Source organism: Bos taurus, chromosome 3 (genome assembly GCF_002263795.3).
Source record: "Bos taurus isolate L1 Dominette 01449 registration number 42190680 breed Hereford chromosome 3, ARS-UCD2.0, whole genome shotgun sequence".
Classification (NCBI taxonomy): domain Eukaryota; kingdom Metazoa; phylum Chordata; class Mammalia; order Artiodactyla; family Bovidae; genus Bos; species Bos taurus.
Genome location: NC_037330.1, coordinates 70285520 through 70308625, shown reverse-complemented (window position 1 = coordinate 70308625; position 23106 = coordinate 70285520). Strand labels below are relative to the sequence as shown.

Here is a 23106-nt window from a genome sequence, read left to right as displayed (position 1 = left end):
GGGGCATTATTGGCAGTGACAAGAGAACAAAGTTAAGGGGTCTGCAGTAAGATGAAGGTGTTTTTAAAAGTGGGAAAAGGAAAAAGAAAGATAGCTACAGAGAAAAAGTCTAATCAGCTCTACAAAACTGAGAGAGCTGGCAATTAGAATTGTTTAGTCTCTAAGCTGTGTCCAACCCTCTTGCTATCCCACGGACTGTAGCCTACCAGGCTCCTCTGTCCATGGAATTTCCCAAGCGAGAATACCAGAGTGGGTTGCCATTTCCTTCTCCAGGGGATTTTCCTGACCCAGGGATTGAACCCATGTCTCCTGCATTAGCAGGCAAATTCTTTACCACGCAGCCACCAGAGAAGCTCAGGAATTAGAATACAGTAAATTTATTGTGCAAGGGGTTTGCGTAGGTGCAAACTTCTCACCTTCAAGGTACTTGACAAAATGAAGTGGGATCAGGCGAGGCAGACAGATGGCGTAGGAGTTGAGCTCAAGCAGAGAGGGGAGATGAGTAGGAATTAAAGGCAAGAAAATTTTGAAACCCAGGTAAGATGGGAAAGAAAGAGAGAGAATAAGTTTAGGGACTTTTCTAAAATAAAAAGTTTGTCATTTGCTAGCAATTCTGAATAGGAAAGAAAACAGGAGACAGGTTGCCTTCTAAGCAATATTTACATTGTTCTAAAAGCTTTTAAGCTTTATAATATTGCCACATGTAGATTATAAGGATACAGAGACTTATATATGGAGATAGGGAAAAGAAAGTTGTCTTTGCAACCTTTTTTTCCCACTAGGAAATGTGAAATATATTATTCTATACCATGAAGATACGGTTTCAACATTTTACTAGGATATCATTAATAAAATTGAGTATACCTCTAACTTTGAAATAAGTGTGGCTTTGAATAAGAAATGCTTATTCTACCGTTGCTTGAAATCTAATATTTATGAAGACATTTAATCTCTGTGCACAAGGAGGAATACTCACACCAAACAGTAGTGGCATGCTAAATTCAAGAGCTCAGGCCTTAAAGCTTACACGCTAATGGGTTATTTAGTTTTCAAAATCTTAAGTTAATAACAACTGGCAATAAAGCCTGTTAAGATGCCTTTTGTTCTGAAGCTATTGTGTTGATTTTGAAGCCCCATTTGTTCTAAAATGATTGAAGTCGAGATCTCCACCTAGTGGATTTATAGGATTTAACAGATTTTATAGAAATGGCCTACTACCTCTGGAAATCTGTAATGTTTTTCCCTTTGAGAAATAACAGGTTTTAAAGACTTCTACTTAGGACCTAGCATAATTGTTAACAGAACAGTTGCAAATGGTTGAAACATGCCAATATGCATATCAGCTAGACTACAGTTAACAAAGCTCAATTTTTATTTTCATACCATAATTAGGAAAACAGATCAGGCACAAATATGAATATATAATCATCTGTGTAGAAAGCAATATTGTAATACCACTAATTGAGATGTGTATAGTAATTTCCATAAAATAATCATCAAGTATAAATCTGCTCAAGCACTTTTTCCTATTTAATCTTTCATTTGCTTAAAGCTTTTTTTTTTTTTTTTAATGTTTGCTTTCTTTTCCAGGATGAGGCCCAATTCTTCTTTCCCATTTCCCCATTCCTTAGAGATGCAAACTCAATTAATTGTGTCAAACATATCTTATGGCTTGATTTTTGTGTTATATTCAACTATGTACTTTTATTTTATTGATAACAAAGAGTCACTGAGGATTCTCCCTTCAAAATAATGCATTTGAAATGCATGCAAAGGCTAGGGGGTGTTTGTGTGTCTTTTTTAAGACAGCTGAAGTAGAAAAGGATTACTATTTGAGTTATTGTGTTCACTTTGTTCTGCCTCTAAAGGTGATGAATTAACATATTCAGCAGCTGGTGGATACAGTGTAGGTTTAGGAGCAGAGTTTTCAGCTTCATTTATTCTTCGAGGAATTAGAGGCACCTCATTTTCTGCCTCAAAACTAATGTCTTTTGACTCTGGTAATGTCTCCCCTGTCATTGCACCTTTTTTATGTGTACCTGTTATCATCTGTATCTGGTTGAATATTTTGAACTTCTTTCAAATAATGCATATTACTGTTAATTTTAAGATCTATTTCACTACAAGGTAGTCTATTTTGGGTTTCATGGGGACTCATCATTCTTAAATCTTTAGTTGCCTCAACAGAATCTGAATCAAAGAATACATGGTTTTCACTTTTTCCATTTTCCCAAGTTTGTTGCTTTTCGTCTCTGGTGCCATTTAAGGTCATCTGTGTGGTCCTAATTAACATACTAGAATCTGCCGTGCTTTCATCGAGCCTTTTTTTCTCATCTTTCCCTACTATTTTTATCTCCAGTGCTTCAGCTCCGTCATCTCTGGGCAATGCATTTATGCTGTCAATTCCTTTTTCACTACTATTGGTTAGAGGCCAGATGGCTTGAGTACTCAGAGAGGTACTGATATCCTTGGGAAGCATTATTCTATTTTGGTATGGAATAAAATTTGTCTTCATAAATGTTAAGTTGCCCTTGGATTGTGTCTGGGGAACAGGAGAGCAATCAAAAGTTTCTGTTTTAGGAAGTTTTGTTTCTACATCATTTCCCTCATCCATAACACAGCTTTCCACAATTGGATGTGATATTTTGGGTTTTGTCATTAATGTTTTCTCATTTCCAAGTTGTTCGTGACTTGAGAGTTGCTCTGTATGTTTTAAGGTTTGTTTTTGATTTAAAGTATGTTCCTCATAGGTGTCAGTCCTGCTGATTTGATTCCCTAGGGACATAGAAAACTGGCTTAGCTCACTGGTCTTCAATTTGTCCTGCTCGATGTGTTCAGTGGGCTCTGTTGCCCCTTGGTCAGTAGCCCCCCTAGAATGGTGGGATGATAAAACATCCCTTCCTATGTTTTCCAAAGTTGCTGGTAAATAACTTGGGATGCCCATTACGATGCAAGCTGTACCTCGCACATGCTCAGTTGAGAAGGAGGAGTGTGAATGCCCATGTTCAGCAACAGTGGGTGTGGGCTGAGTCAGTGTTGATGGGTCTCCATTGGGAATATGACCAGTAGGGTGACAGGTGCCTTCCATAGAGCTCTGGTTGGCCACAGACAAGTCGTTAGCACTGAGCAGAGAAGGCTTTTTCATGTTTTTTCTGTAATATGGGGTCTGCTTGGGGGCATGTTTGAGAGGCAGCCTCTTTGCAGTGAATTTAACATAGTTGTTACCTTCTGACTGTTGGCAAAAATCTGCAGAGGGCTCAAGGTTTACTCTGGCTTCTTTCTCAGAAGCTGTGGAGAATTTATCAGGAGGTAATGATGCTCGTTTGAGTTTCTTTGGGAGATCTGGCAAGGATTTTTCTGGATGGACTCTGACTTTTCTAAAAGGGCTTAAATTTAATTTTATTCTTAAATTTTGTGCTTTACTTTTCCCTTTGAAGTCAGCTGGATTGGTTCTCTTCTTTTTCAGAATCTGTGGATCAGTAAGCCCCTTTCCTCCTTTGTTTCTTTCACAAGGGTTGCTACATTTTTTGAGATCCAAGTTGGTCAGGTTACTTTCATTTTTCTGCTCTTTCCAATGGCTTGATGTTTTGGATGACATCACCAAACTATTTTTTTCTATTAAATCAGGATGATGGAAGCTAACCTTCTTAGGGGAATATGTTTTCTTGATTTTTGTTGATAACCCTGATAACTCCATGTTGTTCTCACTCAGGAGGAATTTTTCTATTGCTCTGTTAATTTGGATTTGCTCCTTCTTGGGCTTTGAATGTTTTCGACAATTTGGCTTCTTTTCTTTCATGTAATCTTGAAATTGATCACAGGGCACATATTTACAGATAAGAGAATTATTTGGCTGAAAATACCCAGGACTGCTCTGTGTTAACAGTCTACAAGGATCATCATATTTTGACCTGTGTTTTTGCAAGATCCTTTGTACAGAGTGTTCCTCAGGCTCACAAGGCTTGGATGATGAGCCTGTAATAAAATGTCTCTGCCTGTGAGGTTGTAAGCCATTGTCTCCTTTTTCCATTGGAGGCTGCCATGATTCATTTGTTAAATGCTTTTCAAGACTTCCTCTTGCCAAGGCTGAAGCCGATGTTGCATATCTTCTACTAAATGTGTCACTGCTGATATCTGCTGAACAATAAATGCAGGAATTTAGCACTGAGCATAGTTTTATTACCCCAACCAAACAGATGCTTAGAAACCTTATGAAAGGTACAAAAAGGACTCCTCCGATTATGGCAATTCTTGAATATTTCCTTAATATTTTAGCCAAATACTTAAGGGACATTTGGCAGTTTGGTGTGTTTGCAATGACTCTTTATGGACACATTTTAATCAGTTGTGATTGATGCTGATGTAAAAGTTGTGGAATTAGAAATAAAAATATTCATAGTTGTAAATCTTTAGTTGTCAGTTAGGTTAGCTTTAAATATGAATAATGTTTAAATTCTTTCCAAATAGCTATAGTAACTTTTTCTTAACTCATTTACCACTTGGAACTAAATCATTAAGAAGAATGTAATACAATATTGAGTAACAGGTTTCAAGCAGATGATAACCTCAGCTGCTGCTGCTGCTGCTGCTAAGTCATTTCAGTCTTGTCCAACTCTGTTCGACCCCATAGACGGCAGCCCATCAGGCTCCCGGGTCCCTGGGATTCTCCAGGCAAGAACACTGGAGCAGGTTGCCATTTCCTTCTCCAATGCATGAAAGTGAAAAGTGAAAGTGAAGTCGCTCAGTCATGTCTGACTCTTAGCGACCCCATGGACTGCAGCCTACCAGGCTCCTCCGTCCATGGGATTTTCCAGGCAAGAGTACTGGAGTGGGGTGCCATTGCCTTCTCCGTAACCTCAGCAGCAACAGATATACTTGTGATATTACTGGCTCCATTCATGTGGAGTCCATATCTATTTTACTTCACTTAATAGTGTATTCACTAAATATTTGTTAAATGAATGTGTTTTGGACTGTAGCCTGGTCTGTGTTGAAGACTTTTAAATGGTTTGCATTAATATAATATTAATGAACCATGTTAAATAATGTTAATGACAAAAATAATAGCAATAGTTCACCATTAATTGAGTATATACTAAGAGTTCGGCATTGTACAAAATAGTGTACATTCATTATTTCATTTAAGAGACCTGATCCATTGGATAAGTTCTATTATCCTATCACAATTACAGAGAAAGAAACAAGTTTAGAGAAGTTGAATATTCTCCCCCAGTCATGTGTCAGCTAAATGATATGGGCAGAGTTTGACCCAGATCTATCTGATACTAAACCCTATCCTCTTCCACAATGCATATTAAGTTTAAAATTACATCTTATCAGTGTTCTTTCTCTGGGTCTGTGAAATTGTTTTATCCAAAGAAGTATTTCTTGGAGCGATAGAAAGAAACAGGTGAAATAGCCCCAGCTTGCATCCAATTCTAATCTAAGATCTGCCTTCAACATTCAGAATGACCTTGGAGAAGTCATTAACTCACTGCATATCAGGAGATTAGACTAGAAGGGAACTTTTGCAGTTATAAAATTATTCTGGGGAGAGAATTTATCATATTCTAAGACAGCTCCATGGCTCAAAGATAAATATTAAAAGCTTTTGGACCAGATCATCTCCAAAGTCTCCTCTACCCCTGAAACACTGTAATTCTGTGTTTCTGACTTAGAAGGCCTAATCAGAGTGACATTGCCTCTTACAGACTTCTTTTTCAGAGTAGGTGTGGTCTTGACTGTTTTCTCTTTTTCTGGATACAGTACAATGCCTGGCATGTAGAATTTCAAGTCTTTCTTAAAGTGATTGTGTTGATTTGACAAATCCGTTTTCTCTGTGTGAAACAAAAGACTGGGTTTTAAATGGTTAAGAGACAACATTCCCTTCAGTATAGGAGTTTCCCACAGAGATGCGAAGGCTCTCGACAAAGCTAAAAGGAAACATCTGCCTAAGGTATGATTTTATGGAAAGGTTAAGTGCTTATTCCTTTATAAAATAAAACTAATCGGATCGAGTTTCTACAGCAGATGTTTCCTTTCTTGGCCATTTCTCTTTTCAATCAAATCATGATGACCCCAAAACTGGTAAGAGCTGAAGTCTGAGGGATGCAGTGGCATAAATTCACACCCTACTTTATATCACATGTGAAACAATATACAATTTTATTTATCTCCAATTGTCCCTAAATCCTTAGGGCCAGATCCCCATGGTAAGAATTTCTTGGTGCAGCACCTCTGTCATTCATGTTCTGAGAGAAAGCTCTGCTTGTTGTAAACCAATTCAAATAAATGACAGGAACCTCTTTACAGAGCGGCTGTCAAAGTTTTCACCACTAAGCCTGAGAGCATTGCCTTACTATTCAGGGAGAAAAAGGAAGACATTTAATTCATTGCTTCCACCTAAATATTGACATCGCCCATGTACAGTGGGTAGTGTCACGGCCAGATTCACTTGGCTTCCAACATGGGACGATGAATTAAGTCCTGACTTTCCCTGAACTGGGAAGTTATCATCCCTGACAGCTCAGCAAGCATAGTGTGTGTCTTGACATCATTCCTGAAATGAATCACTAGCATTAGAAGGCCCATTCTTCTAACATGTCATGCTCTGGGAAGGTTGCTTACTGCAGAACTGGCATTAGAGCTCGACGGATGTTGGAACAGAAGCCAGTACTCGGCTTCCCATAAATCTTAACAGTGCTGCTGCTGCTGCTGCTAAGTCACTTCAGTCGTGTCCGACTCTGTGCGACCCCACAGATGGCAGCCCTCTAGGCTCCTCTGTCCCTGGGATTCTCCAGGCAAGAATACTGGAATGGGTTGCCATTTCCTTCTCCACTTAACAGTGCTATTGCTATTGAAAAGTCTTCTTTAAAAAAAAAAAAAAAAAATTTAGGTGTTGGGTCATGAAATTCACTTTCCAAGGGGTACAAGATGTACTCTCAGCTCCTGAGGGTTGGAAGCATCCATGTACACCTTACTGTAAACACACATGTGCATACATACACCCAAAAATGCACATCCAGTATCTTTAGGAGAAGAATAACCTAGTTCCATGGTGACTTCTATGGCATTACTCTTTCGAGGAAATCAAAAGCGATTTAAACCAAGTGGGACTTTTCAAGCAAGACAACTCACCTGTCATTCTTGTTACATGCTGTGGCAAAGTTTGAGGTTGGCCTTCCCCAGGCTCATGATTCCTCCACCCTTCAACTCTCTGTGGACAATATCTTGTAAGTAAGCCAGCTTCATTAAAAGCTGCCATATTCCCAGAAGGCTCTGAACATCCTGACTGCAGCAATCTGCCACCAAAGCAGAAGAAAGTGCTGTCTGCCCCATGGCCCTTCCCTTTCAGGTTTCTAAATGATCCGTCAAGGGCTGTGGAGCCAGAGGCCTGTACTGCTTGATGGCTGCTTTCCTGTGAAAGTGGCATTTCCTTTCCGGCCCCCACAATGGACATGACCTTTATCTCGTTTTCCTGAGTTAAGTGGCAGTTCCAGTATCCCTGAGCGTGGTAATTTCTTGCCTCATGATCACACAGGGATTCATTGAAGGTTCTGCAAGGAAGGTTTTCTGATGTGTGTTCATTTGCTTTGCCTTGTTGAAGTTTCCAGTTAAATACAACTAAACCTAGGCAAGTGAGACCAACAGCTCCTGTGACCAATGGAGAGACTATTAACAGATAACATCATAGAAAGAAACATAAATCGTCAAATGTGAAATCCACAAGTACCAGGGTTAATGGCTTAGAGGGCACTGAAATGGGTGGGTGGTCTATCACCATGTGGGAAATATTCGTTCAGATAGAGGCTATGTAATCAACATTGTTCTGTTGTCCAATTTGGATCTTTCTTTGTATCTATTAAAAATTATAAGAAACAATACCATCTGGAATGTGTTTGACAGAAAAAGTTTTTTCACGGACTGAAATTCATTCAGATTAAAATAATTCCTACATGAACATTCTTTTCTGCCTAAGGGAACTGCAACTTCCATTTATTAATCCCATAGTTGATAAAAATAGACAATGTTTAGCATATACCCTGAAATTCTCATATACAATAACCTCCTCCCCCAAAGAAAAAAAGATTCTACAAGCTATTGCCATATTTTAATCATCCCTAAAGATTTATCCCCTACCTCAGAATACATCATTGGCTTCTATTAGTATAAAGGTCAAACTCTTTGGCATTCAAGACTCTAATTTGGCCATAACCTTCCTTCCTAGCCTTATTTTTTAAATTATTTTTCACATTCAAGCACTATGCTTCAAACTCTTCAATTCATTAGTCTTAAAATGTCCTTCTAAGCCTTTGTGTATTCTCTTACTCATGGTTATAATACTTTCTCCTATCTCTGCTTATTTGAATTTTATTTATCCTTTAAAATCTAAACCAATACCTCATGGTTTCTTGATCGTTTTGCTATTTTTTTTTATCTTGCAAAGATCACCCCCTTCTATGAACTCCCACAATAAAATGATTGACATCTAATCTCAGAATTCCTGGTACTGTCATTTCATGTTCTCTGTAGGCTAGCTTATCATCTAAATATATTAGTAAAGGGCAGTATTTCTCAGACTCGAGTGCAGAGTCTAACCTCTTTCTGCCTCACAGTTTTTCATCTTGACAAATGGCACCCTCAGCCACCTAGATGCTCAAACCAAAGTCTCAGTTACACCCAGCTCTTCCTCTGACACAATAATTTCTTTTTCTTAGCACTTATAACAATGTAAAAGTTTTCTGTTCACTTATTCATTTGCTTGTTCACTGTCTGTCCTCCCCTGTTAGAATTAAGCACTCTGAGGAAATGGACTTTTTCAGTTTGACATTGTATCTCCAGTGACCACAACACTGGCAGAGAGGAGGCACTCCAGAAATATTTATTGAATACTCTTAAGTAAACAGAAAGAATTCTGTTTTATGAATTCTAATAATGAAAAGCAGAGTGATCTAATCTCGCAAATCTCCAGAACGGTAATCAGGAGAACATGTTGTCAGTATAGACTGAGTTTGGAGCTCTGTGTTCTACATCCAGCTTTATCTATAACTTGCTGTGTGACCTTGAGCAAGTCAGTTGCCCTGTAAACTCAGTTCCCTGACTCTGGAGATAATGGCAGTGAATGAGATGTTATCAGCTTTCTAGACTCCTTGATAGCACTTTGCCTGGTTCTGTCTATGGCAGATAACTTTAGTGAAAATGTGATGATATTTCTTTAAACTTTCAAGAAAAGAGAAGGTATCAAACATAGTTGTTTCATTTTTTCTGTTAAAGATGAAGATTATCCAAATAGAATAGCACTTTCTGGTAAAAAAAAAAAAAAAAAATCAAAAACAAAAATCTGCTAACCTTTGTGTAGCTTACCATATCTTAATGTTTTGCACCCCATTTTAATTTATTTAACATCAATACACTCTTGGAGAATGTTATAACATATTGAGATAATGAAATCTCTAATAAAAACACAATATTTTTTTTTTTTTAAAGTAGTAGCCGAAGTTAGGTCAGAACATTTTAATTGCAAGATCTTATAGTCTGGGCTATTCCAAATAAAAGTTTTGATTTTTAAATGTCAAAAGTATGAAAATAATAAAATTTTAGACACATCTCTATATCTCTTACTTTCTAAGTAAGAAAGCTTAGGATTCAAAGCTCTGTCCTGATACTTTTCTTGGGCACATTTTCTAACCTCTCTAAGCCTTATTGTTTCTTTTCTATCAAACAGGAATAATTAATACCACTCAGAGATAAAGTGAGACAATATATGTGACATGTTTAACACAGTTCTTTGACATAGTGAGATTCAGTGAGTGGTCATTGTTATGTATTATTGCGGTTATAATTGTTGGTGCTGCCAAAGTAGGCTTTGTATTGTTCTATTAGATCCTAGAAGCCTCAGCTATTAGGGAGAAAAGTCCAAAACAGATTATTAAGAGAATACTTTGTATGACTGATGCAGTTACTAAACCATAATAAAGGAAGAAAAGACCTCAATTTTATTAAACAGATGATTCAGCCATTGAAACGAAAGTACATATAATTTGATTATGGGATAAAGTTTCTCTGTAATTGTGTCCAAACAGTGAGGAACCACTCACTCTCCCACTATTGATGCTAGAGCTATGTCTGTATCATGTTACCACTCAGGTATGGTCACTCACTATTAGTACAGAGAGCAAAAGCAGCGAATGAAGCTTGTAGGCAGTTTGAACCTGCTGTCAAGAAGATGGCTGAATTTTCATTGCCATGGGCATTGTTGCTATTTTTTAATTTTTTAAAAAGTGTTCTAACAATCCTTCTGAGTTAGAAAAATGCAATATTAATGATAAAAATCTCATCGAAGTATTGGCAATGTTACAGCTTCATGAAAGCTTTCTTGTTTATCCTCTAGTTCACAGAATAGGAAGGGTTAGGTGCCAATTAGCCACTTATTGGTTTAAATTCACGGGATATGATTTTATATATTCTTTGGAATTGTGATGATTTATCTATAGTCAAAGAAGAAAATAAAATCAGAGGCCAAATTTTAGTTCTAAGTCTTCTTCCCACAATCTAGAGATATAGATTATTGATCACACTTTTGCTTTAGGAAAAGTAGCACCTTAAAAGGAGTAAATTAATATCAAAAGTCAAGAGTTGTCTTAAAGATGAATCTCTCTTAAAAACAGCATCTGTAATAGTTAATCAATGAAGGGTACATTTTTCTGGTAATTTCACATGCTATAACTTAACAGGCATATAATAATATTTATAAAGTTTAGCTTCCTATCATTTTGATAAAACCTTTGGAATCTTCCAGAATTTTTATGTATCTCTACACTAATGCAGAGTTGTTAACTTGGCAAAATCTTTTCTAAAAATATATATCAAAAATACCTAGGAGATACTAAAAATTGTATCTATTGTAATATTTCCAAAGCAACCTCCTACAAAATACAAGTTCAAGGAAAATTTCCTCTGTGGGGGGAAAAAAGGTTAATGGTCAAATAAGTCTGAGAAATGCTCCACAGTATATCTTCCTCTTAGAGACTCATAATGTTTATTAGAAAAATGAAAGACACAAGAAATGCTGTGGTAAAGAAGCCTATTTCACTTTAATCCAGCATTGCTCAAATCTATTTGAACCTGACAACATATTGCTTATATGGGTATCTCTTGGTATTTTTATTGGAATGTCTATTAATTTTCCCCTTGAAGTAGGATTCTATGATAAGAAACACATTTAAGGAAAAACTCTGTTGCCCTAGTGTTTTTGCCTTTTGTAGTAAATTGTTTCTTAGCACATAAAATTACTGAGATGGTTACACATTTTCTAAAACAATTTATCTTTCTGAAAGGATTTGAACTCACTTTCAAGTGAATTTGATTACTGCTGGTGGTCGTTTCAGTGTCTAGACCTGATACTGGTTTCCATCTATCCTGATTAAAAGTATAAGTGTCAAGAGCTAAAAATCCCCCAAACACACTCACACACTTTTCATCACCATGGTACCCACAAATACAAAGGATCTTACCATGCACTGAAAGCATACAAACATCTAGATAACTCAACAAATCTCACACATATTTGGTCTTTGACTAATCACAATGAAACATTACACTATATCATAATGATATATAATGAGATGTAATGATGAATAGTTTAAAAAATTTAAAACAACTATAGAAAAATTAAAGGGTTGGATGGTATCCTTTCCTTAGTTGGGAGTGGGTGTGGTAATGGGCCAAGTATATGAACAAGTTAGATAAACAGAAATCTTTAAAAAATTCAAAATCCCCAAATGGATGGAAACCAAGGCACAGAGAAGCTAAATAATTTGCCCAAGTCACACAGCAAGTAAGAGCAGAACCAAATTTCCAACTTGGGTAACCTAACTGTGGAGTTCATGCCCTTAATCATCACTTATTTGTTTTTGTTTAGTCCCTAGACATGTCTGACTCTTTTGTGACCCCTTGGACTGTAGCCCACCAGGCTCCTCTGTCCATGGGATTTCCCAGGCAAAAATACTATAGTGGGTTATTATTTCCTTCTCCAGGGGCTCTTCGCAACCCAGGGATCAAACTTACATCTCCTGCATTAGCAGGTGGATTCTTTACCACTGAGCCAGGAGGGAAGCCCAATCATCACTTATACAAGCGCTATAAAGCAGGACACACTGGATTGTCATTATAGCCTCCCCCTGTCCTTGGTAAAGCCCACTGATTCTTACTACCACAGACAGGCACACAGATATGAGTGCCTTGAAGAAAGAGACTAGGTCTCATGGCTTTTTGAAACACCTAATACCTTAATGAATGTATCAGTACGTATCAGTAATGGATGACTGAAATATAGGGTATTCCTTCATTACACACAATTAAACTAAAGTCTGAACAGCAAAGTACTAAAGGTCGCAGTGCTAGTTATACCAGGACCAGAGCTCTTGGGACTTCCCAGGTGGCACTAGTGGTAAAGAACCCGCCTGCCAATGTGGAGAAGTAAGAGATGCCAGTTTGATCTCTGGATTGGGATGATCCCCTGGAGGAGGAAATGGCAGCCCACTCCAGTATTCTTGCCTGGAGAATGCCATGGACAGAGGAGCCTGGTGGGCAATGATCCACAGGGTCGCAAAGAGTCAGACAGGACTGAAGCTACTTAGCACACACCCACACATCGACACAGAGCTCTTGAATTCTGGCTCAAGGCCCTTTCCTCTGTGTTAGACAGTTTCTTTGCAACAGGAAATGTTTGCAACCTATGCCAAATCAGCTAGCATCTTCCCACTCTAATGACAATGTCTGTCTTCTACAAGCTCTGAAAAGGCTCCCCAGTTGCCAGAGAAAGACATCATAGTGAATTTCAAGAATATGGAGAAGAGCTGGGTACACTTCTCCCTGTCATACCTGCAAAGCCAAGGACAGTCAGCAGGACCACATCCTGCCCTGGGAAGAGGGGACTTCTGTCCTTTAGAACCAGAGTGAGGTTGGCAGCCTTGGAATCACAGTTGGTCTCAGACAGCCTTAGTACACTGTTGGTAGTGGCTGCAGCCATGGTGGACGGCTGACAACTTAGGTCCTTGGCGCTCCTGAGCGTGCGAGCAGAAGACTTTATGTAGTTTCTTAAGAATTGGGCAAGCGAGTAGAGAGCACAAGTGCAGTTCCACTGGTTCTTATCTAAACTCAGATGGATTAACTGCTTCAAGGGAGTAAAAACATCCGGCATGTGGGCCAACCTATTTCGAGAAAGGTCTACTTCCTGTAGTTGAGGCAGGGGCCGGAAGGCATCTTTCCCAATAAAGGAAATAAAATTGTTAGATAAATCCAGATGCCTGAGACTGTGGAGACGTGTGCCTCCAACAGAACTGTCCGTCAGATTAGTGATCTGATTCCCATCCAGCTGGAGCCAGGTCAGGCCCCTGGTGTTTCAGAACCAAGACCCTTGCAGGGTGTGGAGGGCGTTGTGGCTGAGCGCCAGCACCTGCAGTCTGCGAAGCTTGCTGAAGGTGTGATCGGTGAGTGAAGAGCTGGATATTCAGTTGTGCCCCAGCAACAACGACTGCAACTTTGAAAGGCTGTGCAAGGCATTTTCCCGAACATCCTCGATGCCATTTCTGCTCAAAGAGAGCAGGGCAAGATTAAACAAGAGGGACAGATTTGTACTCTATAGAGGAGAGATATCCATCAGTGATGATTAAAACCCTCGTGGTCACAGGGGCTGCTGTGGGGAAGAAAAGCACAGACTAGAAGCAAGTACACACACGTGGGAGGGGAGCACCGCGGAGAGCAGAGATAATCAATACCCTCTGAGCAATCTTATCACCTGGGTAAGAACAATAAACAAAATGAAAATGATCCTCTGATTTCTCAGTTTAAGGGGAAGGCAGCTCTTTATCAGAATGATGGATTTTTATATTTTTTGTTACCATGACATGTTTATTTGAGAAACCTAAACCCATCTGTTCCTTTAGATGTCAAATTTAATTCATTGTTTGGGATTATCATCATGAATTTTTTTTTTTTTTTTGAAAGTGGCTTCTCAGGCTTTCTGTCTGTGAAGCTGTGTACCAACCTACTCTAGCCCTGCTGGCCCAAGACAGATTCAGTCAAGAGCTGAGCCTGTGTCTGAGTTCCTAACCAGTTTTCTGCAAGCAATGTATATTTATACTGTAAAGCCAGTCATATTTTTTCTCAAACATAAAGGTGTGGGTTGGGGTGGGGGAAGTGAGAAGGAGTGCTGGTTTCTGCTTTTTAGCTTCAGGCTAAAAGTCGGCATCTTGGTAAGGATCTATATTCTCTCCAGACAAGCCGAGGATCTGTCAGTGGGGTTCTCATTATAGTCTGGGCCATCCTGGCCTCCTGTCTAATATCTGTTCCCTCCAATGAAGTCCATCATGTGATGACAGGTGGTACTCAGGGCTTCCAACTGTTAAATCCCTTCACCATAATCACCCCAGAGCTATCACTGCTCTGTCATTAGAAATCAAAGCATTTTAACTCAATAAAGATGTATTATAATCAAGAGTTATTGTAACACATCTTTATCATGCTAAAATTGTTTTGACTGCCAATGACAGTGTCATAAGGATGGAAGAGTCCATTGTCCCAGGGAGGTCTACAGGTGATATTTGAACAATCAGCCATGGGGGAAGCAAATCAGAATTCCCTTATGAAATTCAGACTATAGCATTGAAACAAAGAGAGGAAAAAAGAATGTAAAAGACAAAAGATTTCCACAGCGCCTTCTTTTGGAAGAATTGCTCTCATTTCTGTAGCAGTAGCAAGTCTATGTCATGGGGTTTTGTTTGGCAGGGTGGGGGTGCTGTTTTTTAGAATTTATTACTGATTATTTGAATTCTGTTAATTCTGGCCAGGCTGGCATTTTGTTTCTTTCATTATTGTTTTTGATATGGATTGAGAGAGGGTTTTTTTTTGTTTTTTGTTTTTTTTTAAGAATCCTCAGTCCCCTAGAGATTTCTGACTCTGAGGGAGCAAGCTATTGTTTCTGTCATTTACTTCTTGTCTAGGACCAGACAGGCTCCATTCACAAGTCATCCATTTACTTCTCTGTGTTTATGAAATCTAACTTCACAAATGTGGCATTCTGTAAATGAGAAGGAAGATATAAAGGTGCAGTATGTAGATGAGCAATATTTGTTTCTTACAGACATCAGCTATCTCTGATCAAAAAAAAAAAATGTAGTGAAGTTTATTTGAGTGGATGGGAATTTAGTGTTTTTAAAGTGTTTTCTACACAGACTGGAAACAGTGTATGACCAACTAGCCTTGAAACTGTCTCTTCCCTGTCAGGAAGGACAATGCTATTTTCCTCTTAATTCTCATGGAGTCATAGGATTTTAGAAATGAAAGAACTCATTTTCTTCTACTCCATCTTAGATTTTTTTCTGAAGTTTTTCGATTGGCAGAGTTTATAGCTTGTTTATCTCTTCTTGGATATAAGGATGTAAATCACATTCTCCTCAAATTTGTTAATAAGGTATCTTATTAAATTGTTGACTTAAGCAAGCAATATGTAATGAATACAGGCAGTGTATCTTGTTAGCATTTCTACAGCTCATTTACCACCAATAAAAAAAGACTACACTTGCAAAATTAGATGCACTTTGATAATAATCTGTTTTGCTGGTACATCACTTAATCTTACTAATACTGAACAATTGCAGTTCAGGTTTCTGATTCATTGATATTCCTTTCACCCTGTGGTAGGTTTCAAATCTGCACAAAGTATGGACAAAATATAATTAAAGTGATCTATTTTTTTCATTTATTAAATAAGTGTGCAACTGACTGAAATGATGGTATTCTTTTGTGATAGCAAGATATCTCAATTACCTCTAAAGGTCTTAACATAGTTTTGGTTGAGACCACCAGGAACTAATAGGAAAATAAAATAATATTATCAATATATAGTTACTAAAGAAGGCTTGCTCTTTAAAAATGTTTACCTCTTTCAGGCTGAGCCCAGAGATGAGGCAGGACAAAGAAGAGCATAGTAATGAATTTTCCAAGTACACTGAACACTGATTTTTAGAGTGATCGGTTTTATTACCTACTATATAGGTTAGTTGGTGACAGAGAGTTGCATCTTTGGTGCACACCGCACATGACGCAGGGCAGGCTACCACCAGCTGCAGCATGATGGCAAAGAGTATGAGCCATCCACCTGAAAGGAAAGTAGAGGCCAATGCATGTCATAATGTCAGCATTTATTATCCAAGGATTTCAGTACATTCAGTTCAGGAGGCATTTTGGTGATTTCTCCTTTCTAATGAGCAACGTGAGTTCTCATATGGTGCCAGATAAATGGCAAGAATCCTTAATCTGAATAGAATTTAAACTGAACCATTATAAGGAACAAGGATATATTGGACAGTGCAAAGAAATATAGCTATGATTTGTAATAACTTTATTTGTAAATGTATTTATTTTAATTGAAGGCTAATTACTTTACAATATTGTGGTGGTTTTTGCCATACATTGACATGAATCAGCCACAGGTGTACATGTGTCCCCCATCCCGAATGCCCCTCCCACCTCCCTCCCCATCCCATCCCTCTGCTTGTTCCAGTGCATCGGCTTTGAGTGCCCTGTTTCATGCATCAAACTTGGACTGGTCACCTATTTCACATCTGGTAATATACATGTTTCAATGCTATTCTCTCAAATCATCCTACCCTTGCCTTCTCCCACAGAGTCCAAAAGTCTTTTCTTTATATCTCTGCTGCTTCTGTTGTCTTGCATATAGGGTCGTCATTACCATCTGTCTAAATTCCATATATATGCATTAATATATTGATTTGGTGTTTTTCTTTCTGACTTACCTCACTCTGTATAATAGGCTCCAGTTTCATCCACCTCATTAGAACTGATTCAAATGGAGTAATATTCCATCATGTGTATGCACTGTGTAATAACTTTAAATGGAGTACAATCTTGGGCTTCCCAGGTGGATCTAGTGCTAAAGAACCTGCCTTCCAATTCAAGAGACATAAGAAACATGGGTTCGATCCCTGGGTTGGGAAGATCCCCTGGAGAAGGAAATGGCAACTCACTCCAGTATTCTTGCCTGAGGATCCCCATGAACAGAGGAACCTGGTGGGCTATAGACCATGGGGTCACAAAGAGTTGGACATGACTGAAGTGACTGAGCACAAGTAGTTGCTTTACAATTCTGTACATAAAGTGAATCATCTGTATGTATACATATATCCCTTCCATCTTGGCACTCCCTCCCATTCCCATCCCACCCACCTGGGTCATGACAGAGCACTCAGCTGACCTCCCTGTGCTATACAGCAAGTTCCCACTAGCTATCTCTTTTACATGTTAGTGTGTATCTATCAATGCTACTCTCATCCCACCCTTCCTTTCCCCCGCTGTGGCCACCTGTCTGTTCTCTACATCTGCATTTCTATCACTATTTTGTACACCTAAAACTAATATAATATTGTAAATCAACTGTGCTTCAATAAATACATATTCAGTTCAGTTCAGTTGCTCAGTCGTGTCCAACTCTTTGCAACCCCATGGACCACAGCATGCCAGGCATCCCTGTCCATCACCAACTCACGGAACTTACTCAAACTCATGTCCACTGAGTCGGTGATGCCATCCAACCATCTGATCCTCTGTCTTACCCTTCTCCTCCTGCCTTCAATCATTCCCAGCATAAGTTCAGTTCACTTCAGTTGCTCAGTTGTGTCCAACTCCTTGCGACTGGATGAACCGCAGCATGCCAAGCCTCCCTATCATTCACCAACTCCCGGAGTCCACCCAAACTCGTGTCCATCGAGTCAATGATGCCATCCAACCATCTCATCCTCTGTCGTCCCCTTATCCTCCTGCCCTCAATCTTTCCCAGCATCAGGGTTTTTTCCACTGAGTCAGCTGTTCGTATCAGGTGGCCAAAGTATTGGAGTTTCAGTTTCAACATCAGTCCTCCAATGAACACCCAGGACTGATCTCCTTTAGGATGGACTGGTTGGATCTCCTTGCAGTCCAAGAGACTCTCAAGGGTCTTCTCCAACACCACAGTTCAGAAGCATCAATTCTTCGGGGCTCAGTTTTCTTTGTAGTCCAACTCTCACATCCATACATGACCACTGGAAAAACCATAGCCTTGACTAGACGGAACTTTGTTGGTAAAATAATGTCTCTGCTTTTCAATATGCTATCTAGGTTGGTCATAACTTTCCTCCCAAGGAGTATGTGAATGTGAAGTCACTCAGTCGTGTCCGACTCTTTGCGACCCCATGGACTGTAGCCCACTAGGCTCCTCCGTCCATGGGATTCTCCAGGCAAGAGTACTGGAGTGGGTTGCCATTTCCTTCTCCGGGGGAATCTTCCCGATCTGGAGATCAAACCCAGGTCTCCCGCACTGCAGGCAGATGCTTTAACCTCTGAGCCACCAGGGGAGAGTGCCATTTGCCTATTCTGAGATGGGATACCAATCACTCAAACAAACAAAAACCCATCACTCTGAATAAGTGATTAATCATTTAACTCACAGGAAAGGTCAATACTGTCAATGCTAAAGGAAGGGTGTGTTACAGCAGTGCCAGTTAGGTGTCTAGAGGTGGTCATGCTCTAGACCAAGACCAAGGAGTAAGCATCTTTTAATTTCATGGCTGCAATCACCATCTGCAGTGATTTTGGAGCCCCCAAAACAGCTGCTGTTTCCATCGTTTACCCATCTATTTGCCATGAAGTGATGGGACTGGATGCCATGATCTTAGTTTTCTGAATGTTGATCTTTAAGCCAACTTTTTCACTCTCCTCTTTCACTTTCATCAAAAGTCTCTTTAGTTGTTCTTCATTTTCTGCTATAAGCTTGGTGTCATCTGCATATCTGAGGTTAGTGATATTTCTCCTGGAAATCTTGATTCCAGCTTGTACTTCATCCAGCCCAGCATTTCTCGTGATGTACTCTGCATGTAAGTTAAATGAGCAGGGTGACAATATACAGCCTTGATGTACTCCTTTTCCTATTTGGAACCAGTCTATTGTTACATGTCCAGCTCTAACTGTTGCTTCCTGACCTGCATACAGATCTCTCAAGAAGCAGGTAAGGTTGTCTGGTATTCCCATCATTTGAAGAAGTTTCCACAGTTTGTTGTGATCCACACAGTCAAAGGCTTTGGCATAGTCAATAAAGCAGAAGTAGATGTGTTTCTGGAATTTCTCTTGCTTTTTCGATGATCCAGCGGATGTTGGCAATTTGATCTCTGGTTCCTCTGCCTTTTCTAAATCCAGCTTGAACATCTGGAAGTTCACGGTTCACGTATTGTTGAAGCCTGGCTTGGAAAATGTTGAGCATTACTTTACTAGTGTGTGAGATGAGCGCAATTGTGTGGTGGTTTCAGCATTCTTTGGCATTGCCTTTCTTTGGGATTGGAGTGAAAAACTGACCTTTACAGTCCTGTGGCCACTGCTGAGTTTTCCAAACTTGCTGGCATATTGAGTGTAGCACTTTCACAGCATCATCTTTTAGGGTTTGAAATAGCTCAACTGGAATTCTGTCACCTCCACTAGCTTTGTTCATAGTGATGCTTCCTAAGGCCCACTTGACTTCACATTCCAGGATGTCTGGCTCTAGGTGAGTGATCACACCATCATGATTATCTGGGTCATGAATATCTCTTTTGTACAGTTCTTCTGTGTATTCTTGCCACCTCTTCTTAATATTATCTTCTTCTTTTGGGTTCCTACCATTTCTGTCCTTTATTGAGCCCATCTTTGCATGAAATGTTCCCTTGCTATCTCTAATTTTCTTGGAGAGATCTCTAGTCTTTCCCATTCTATTGTTTTCCTCTATTTCTTTACATTGATCACTGAGGAAGGCTTTCTTATCTCTCTTTGCTATTCTTTGGAACTCTGCATTCAAATGGGTATATTTTCCTTTTCTCCTTTGCTTTTCACTTCTCTTCTTTTCTTAGCTATTTGTAACACCTCCTCAGACAGCCATTTTTCTTTTTTGCATTTCTTTTTCTTGATCCCTGTGTCCTGTACATTGTCACGAACCTCTGTCCATAGTTCATCAGGTACTGTATCTATCAGATCTAGTCCCTTAAATCTATTTCTCATTTCCACTGTTTAATCATAATGGATTTGATTTAGGTTTTACCTGAATGGTCTAGTGGTTTTCCCTACTTTCTTCAATTTAAGTCTGAATTTGGCAATAAGGATTTCATGATCTGAGCCACCCTCAGCTCCCAGTCTTATTTTTGCTGACTATATAGAGTCCATCTTCGGCTGTAAAGAATATAATCAATCTGATTTTGGTGTTGGCCAACTTGTGATATCCATATGTAGTCTTCTTTTGTGTTGTTGGAAGAGGGTGTTTGCTAATTCCCACAATAAACAAACAAACAGAACTCTTAAAGCATTTGACCATAAGTTCAGAGAAATCACATCTAAGGCACACCTATTAGTATAGATTATTAAAAAATTAAGTTACTTGATAGTTTGTTGAGATTTTGTAAATACATTACCTGATTTAATTCTTTTAATTTGGCAACTCAATTTGTGGCCAAGAAAACTGAAGCTCAGAATGGTTAATAAACCATCCAAGGTCACAGAGCCATTACGTATTTAACATCAAGTCTTTTCATTCTAAATCCATTGTTCTTTCTAGTACGTAGAAGCTAATCTTAGGCATTGAATCTTACATAATTACAAATAAATTATTCTTTATAGCTATAGATGCCACACATAGAGAGGGAGAATGAAGGAACATTAAGATCACAAGCTCCACCTACCTTCAAATTCAGTTCTCCTATTTATTGACTATGCTATCTTAGATAAATTATTTTTCTAATTTTTCTCCTTTTCATGTTTAAAATAGAAATAATAAATGCCAACATTACAGAGTTTTATGAGTTTGATAAAATGTTAAGTGTCTAGTAAGTATCATTTGTTGTTCAGTTGCTCAGTCATGTCCGACTCAGGATCCCATGGTCTGCAGCATGCTGGCTTCCCTATCTTTCGCCATCTCTCAGAGCTTGCTCAAACTAATGTCCATTGAGTTGGTGATGCCATCCAACAATCTTGTCCTCTGTTGTCCCCTTCTCCTCCTACCTTCAATCTTTCCCAGCATCAGGGTCTTTTCCAATGAGTTAGCTCTTCACATCAAGTGGCCAAAGTATTGGAGCTTCAGCATCAGTCCTTCAAACAAATATTCAGGGTTGATTTCCTTTAAGATTAACTGCTTTGATCTCCTTGCCATCCAAACGATTCTCAAAAGTCTTCTCCAACACCACAGTTTGAAAGCATCAATTCTTTTTTTTTTTTAATTTAAACTTATTTATTTTAATTGGAGGCTAATTACTTTACAATATTGTATTGGTTCTGCCACACATCAACACGAATTTGCCACGGACGTATACGTGTTCCCCATCCTGAACCCCCCTCCCACCTCCCTCCCCATACCATCCCTCAGTGCTCAGCCTTCGTTATGGTCCTACTCTCACATCCATACAAGACTTCTGGAAAAATCATAGCTTTGACTATACAGACCTTTGTCAGAAAAGTAATGTCTCTGCTTTTCAATATGCTGTCTAGGTTTGTCATAGTTTTTCTTCCAAGAAGCAAGCATCTTTTAATTTCATGGCTACAGTCAACATCTGCAGTGATTTTTGGAGCAAAAGAAAATAAAGTCTGTCACTGTTTCCATTGTTTCCCTATCTATTTGCCATGAAGTTATACCATATTTTACAATTATTTTGATACTTTTTTAGTCCTCCAATGAAAGAGTAATGTCATTTGGATTTAATGTTCAAGAAAAGGCTATTCATTTATAATGCATTTCCTGACTGGTTAAAATAAAGAAAGTAAAGGAAATTATAATAAAAATCCTCTACCATACAAAAAGACAGTTTCAAAATAAAATGTAAATAAAATTTAAAACTAGTGATTCTATCATACTTTCAAGTATTTATTGAACACCTTCTGTTCACCAGCCACTCCTCAAGGCAATAGGGATAGAATAATCAATGATAAATCCCTACCCTTATTGAACAGTCCCAGGTAGCTCTAGTGGTAAAGAACCTGTCTACCAATGTAGGAGATGCAAGGGATGCAGGTTTGATCCCTGGGTCAGGAAGATGCCCTGGAGAAGGAAATGGCAACCCACTCCAGTATTGCTAGGAAGGGATGTAAACAACAGACCAAAAGTATGCAATATGTATTAATATGTATTAATTCATCTAATGGTTTAAGTTGTATGGAATAACGGACGATAATGGTAGACAAGAAAAAAAAGTAACATTTGAACAAAGACCTGGAAAAGGTAATAGCTCTGGTCTGTCCAGGTGGAAAGAATGAAAAAGACAAAATCCCTGAAGGCATGGTATGCTCTTTTCTCAGAAGGTCAGAGTGATCTGGTGTACAAGAGGATGCGGAGGCCAGGAAGTAGCAGGGACAGGTTGTGCATGGCCTAGAGAGGAAAGCAAGGACTTTGTTTTTTTTAATTGATATAAAATGAGAGTAACTGGAGGCTTTTTGAGTGGCATTACTTCATTTCTAGTATAGTTTTACATTGCCTTAAGTAGTATGGATATTTCAACATTATTAATTCTTCTTCTCCATGAGCATAGAACATCTTTCCATTTATTTCTGTCTTCCATTTCTTTCTTCAGTATCGTATAGTTTTCAGTGTACAGGTCTTTCACTTCCTTGGTTAAGTACACTCCTAGGTATTTCATTCTTTTTGATGTAATTACAAAGGAGATAATTTTCTTTATTTCTCTTTCTGATAGCTTGTTAATAGCATAAAAGCAAAACAAGATTTTGTATATTGATTTTTATATCCTGCAACTTTACTGCATTTGTTTGTTAGTTCTAAGAGTTTTTTGGTGGAGTCTTTAGGGTTTTCTACATCAAGTCATCCACATATAGTGAGTTGTACTTACTTTCTCCTTTCCAAGTAGGATGCCTTTTACTTCTTTTTCTTGACTAATGTATATGACTAGAACTTCCAATACTATATTGATGAGAGTGGGCATCCTTGTCTTATTCCTAACCTTAAAAGGAAAATCTTTCAATATTTCACTATTGAGTATGATGGTAGCTTTGGATTGGCTACCATGTTGAGAACACACTTTTTTTAATAGG

General features: G+C 38.7%; 2 protein-coding genes across 6 annotated transcripts in view; one reads left to right on the top strand and one right to left on the bottom strand.

Annotated features, from left to right (window-relative positions):
* The window catches only part of TNNI3K (TNNI3 interacting kinase), a 346902-nt gene that overhangs the window by 248014 nt on the left and 75782 nt on the right, over window positions 1-23106 (top strand).
* LRRC53 (leucine rich repeat containing 53) lies at window positions 1102-16133 on the bottom strand. Its single transcript, XM_059885112.1, is given in 6 exon segments — window positions 1102-2046; window positions 2048-4134; window positions 7138-7653; window positions 12883-13637; window positions 13639-13696; window positions 16046-16133. Coding segments are annotated over 6 exon segments (3750 nt in total). The 3' UTR covers window positions 1102-1800.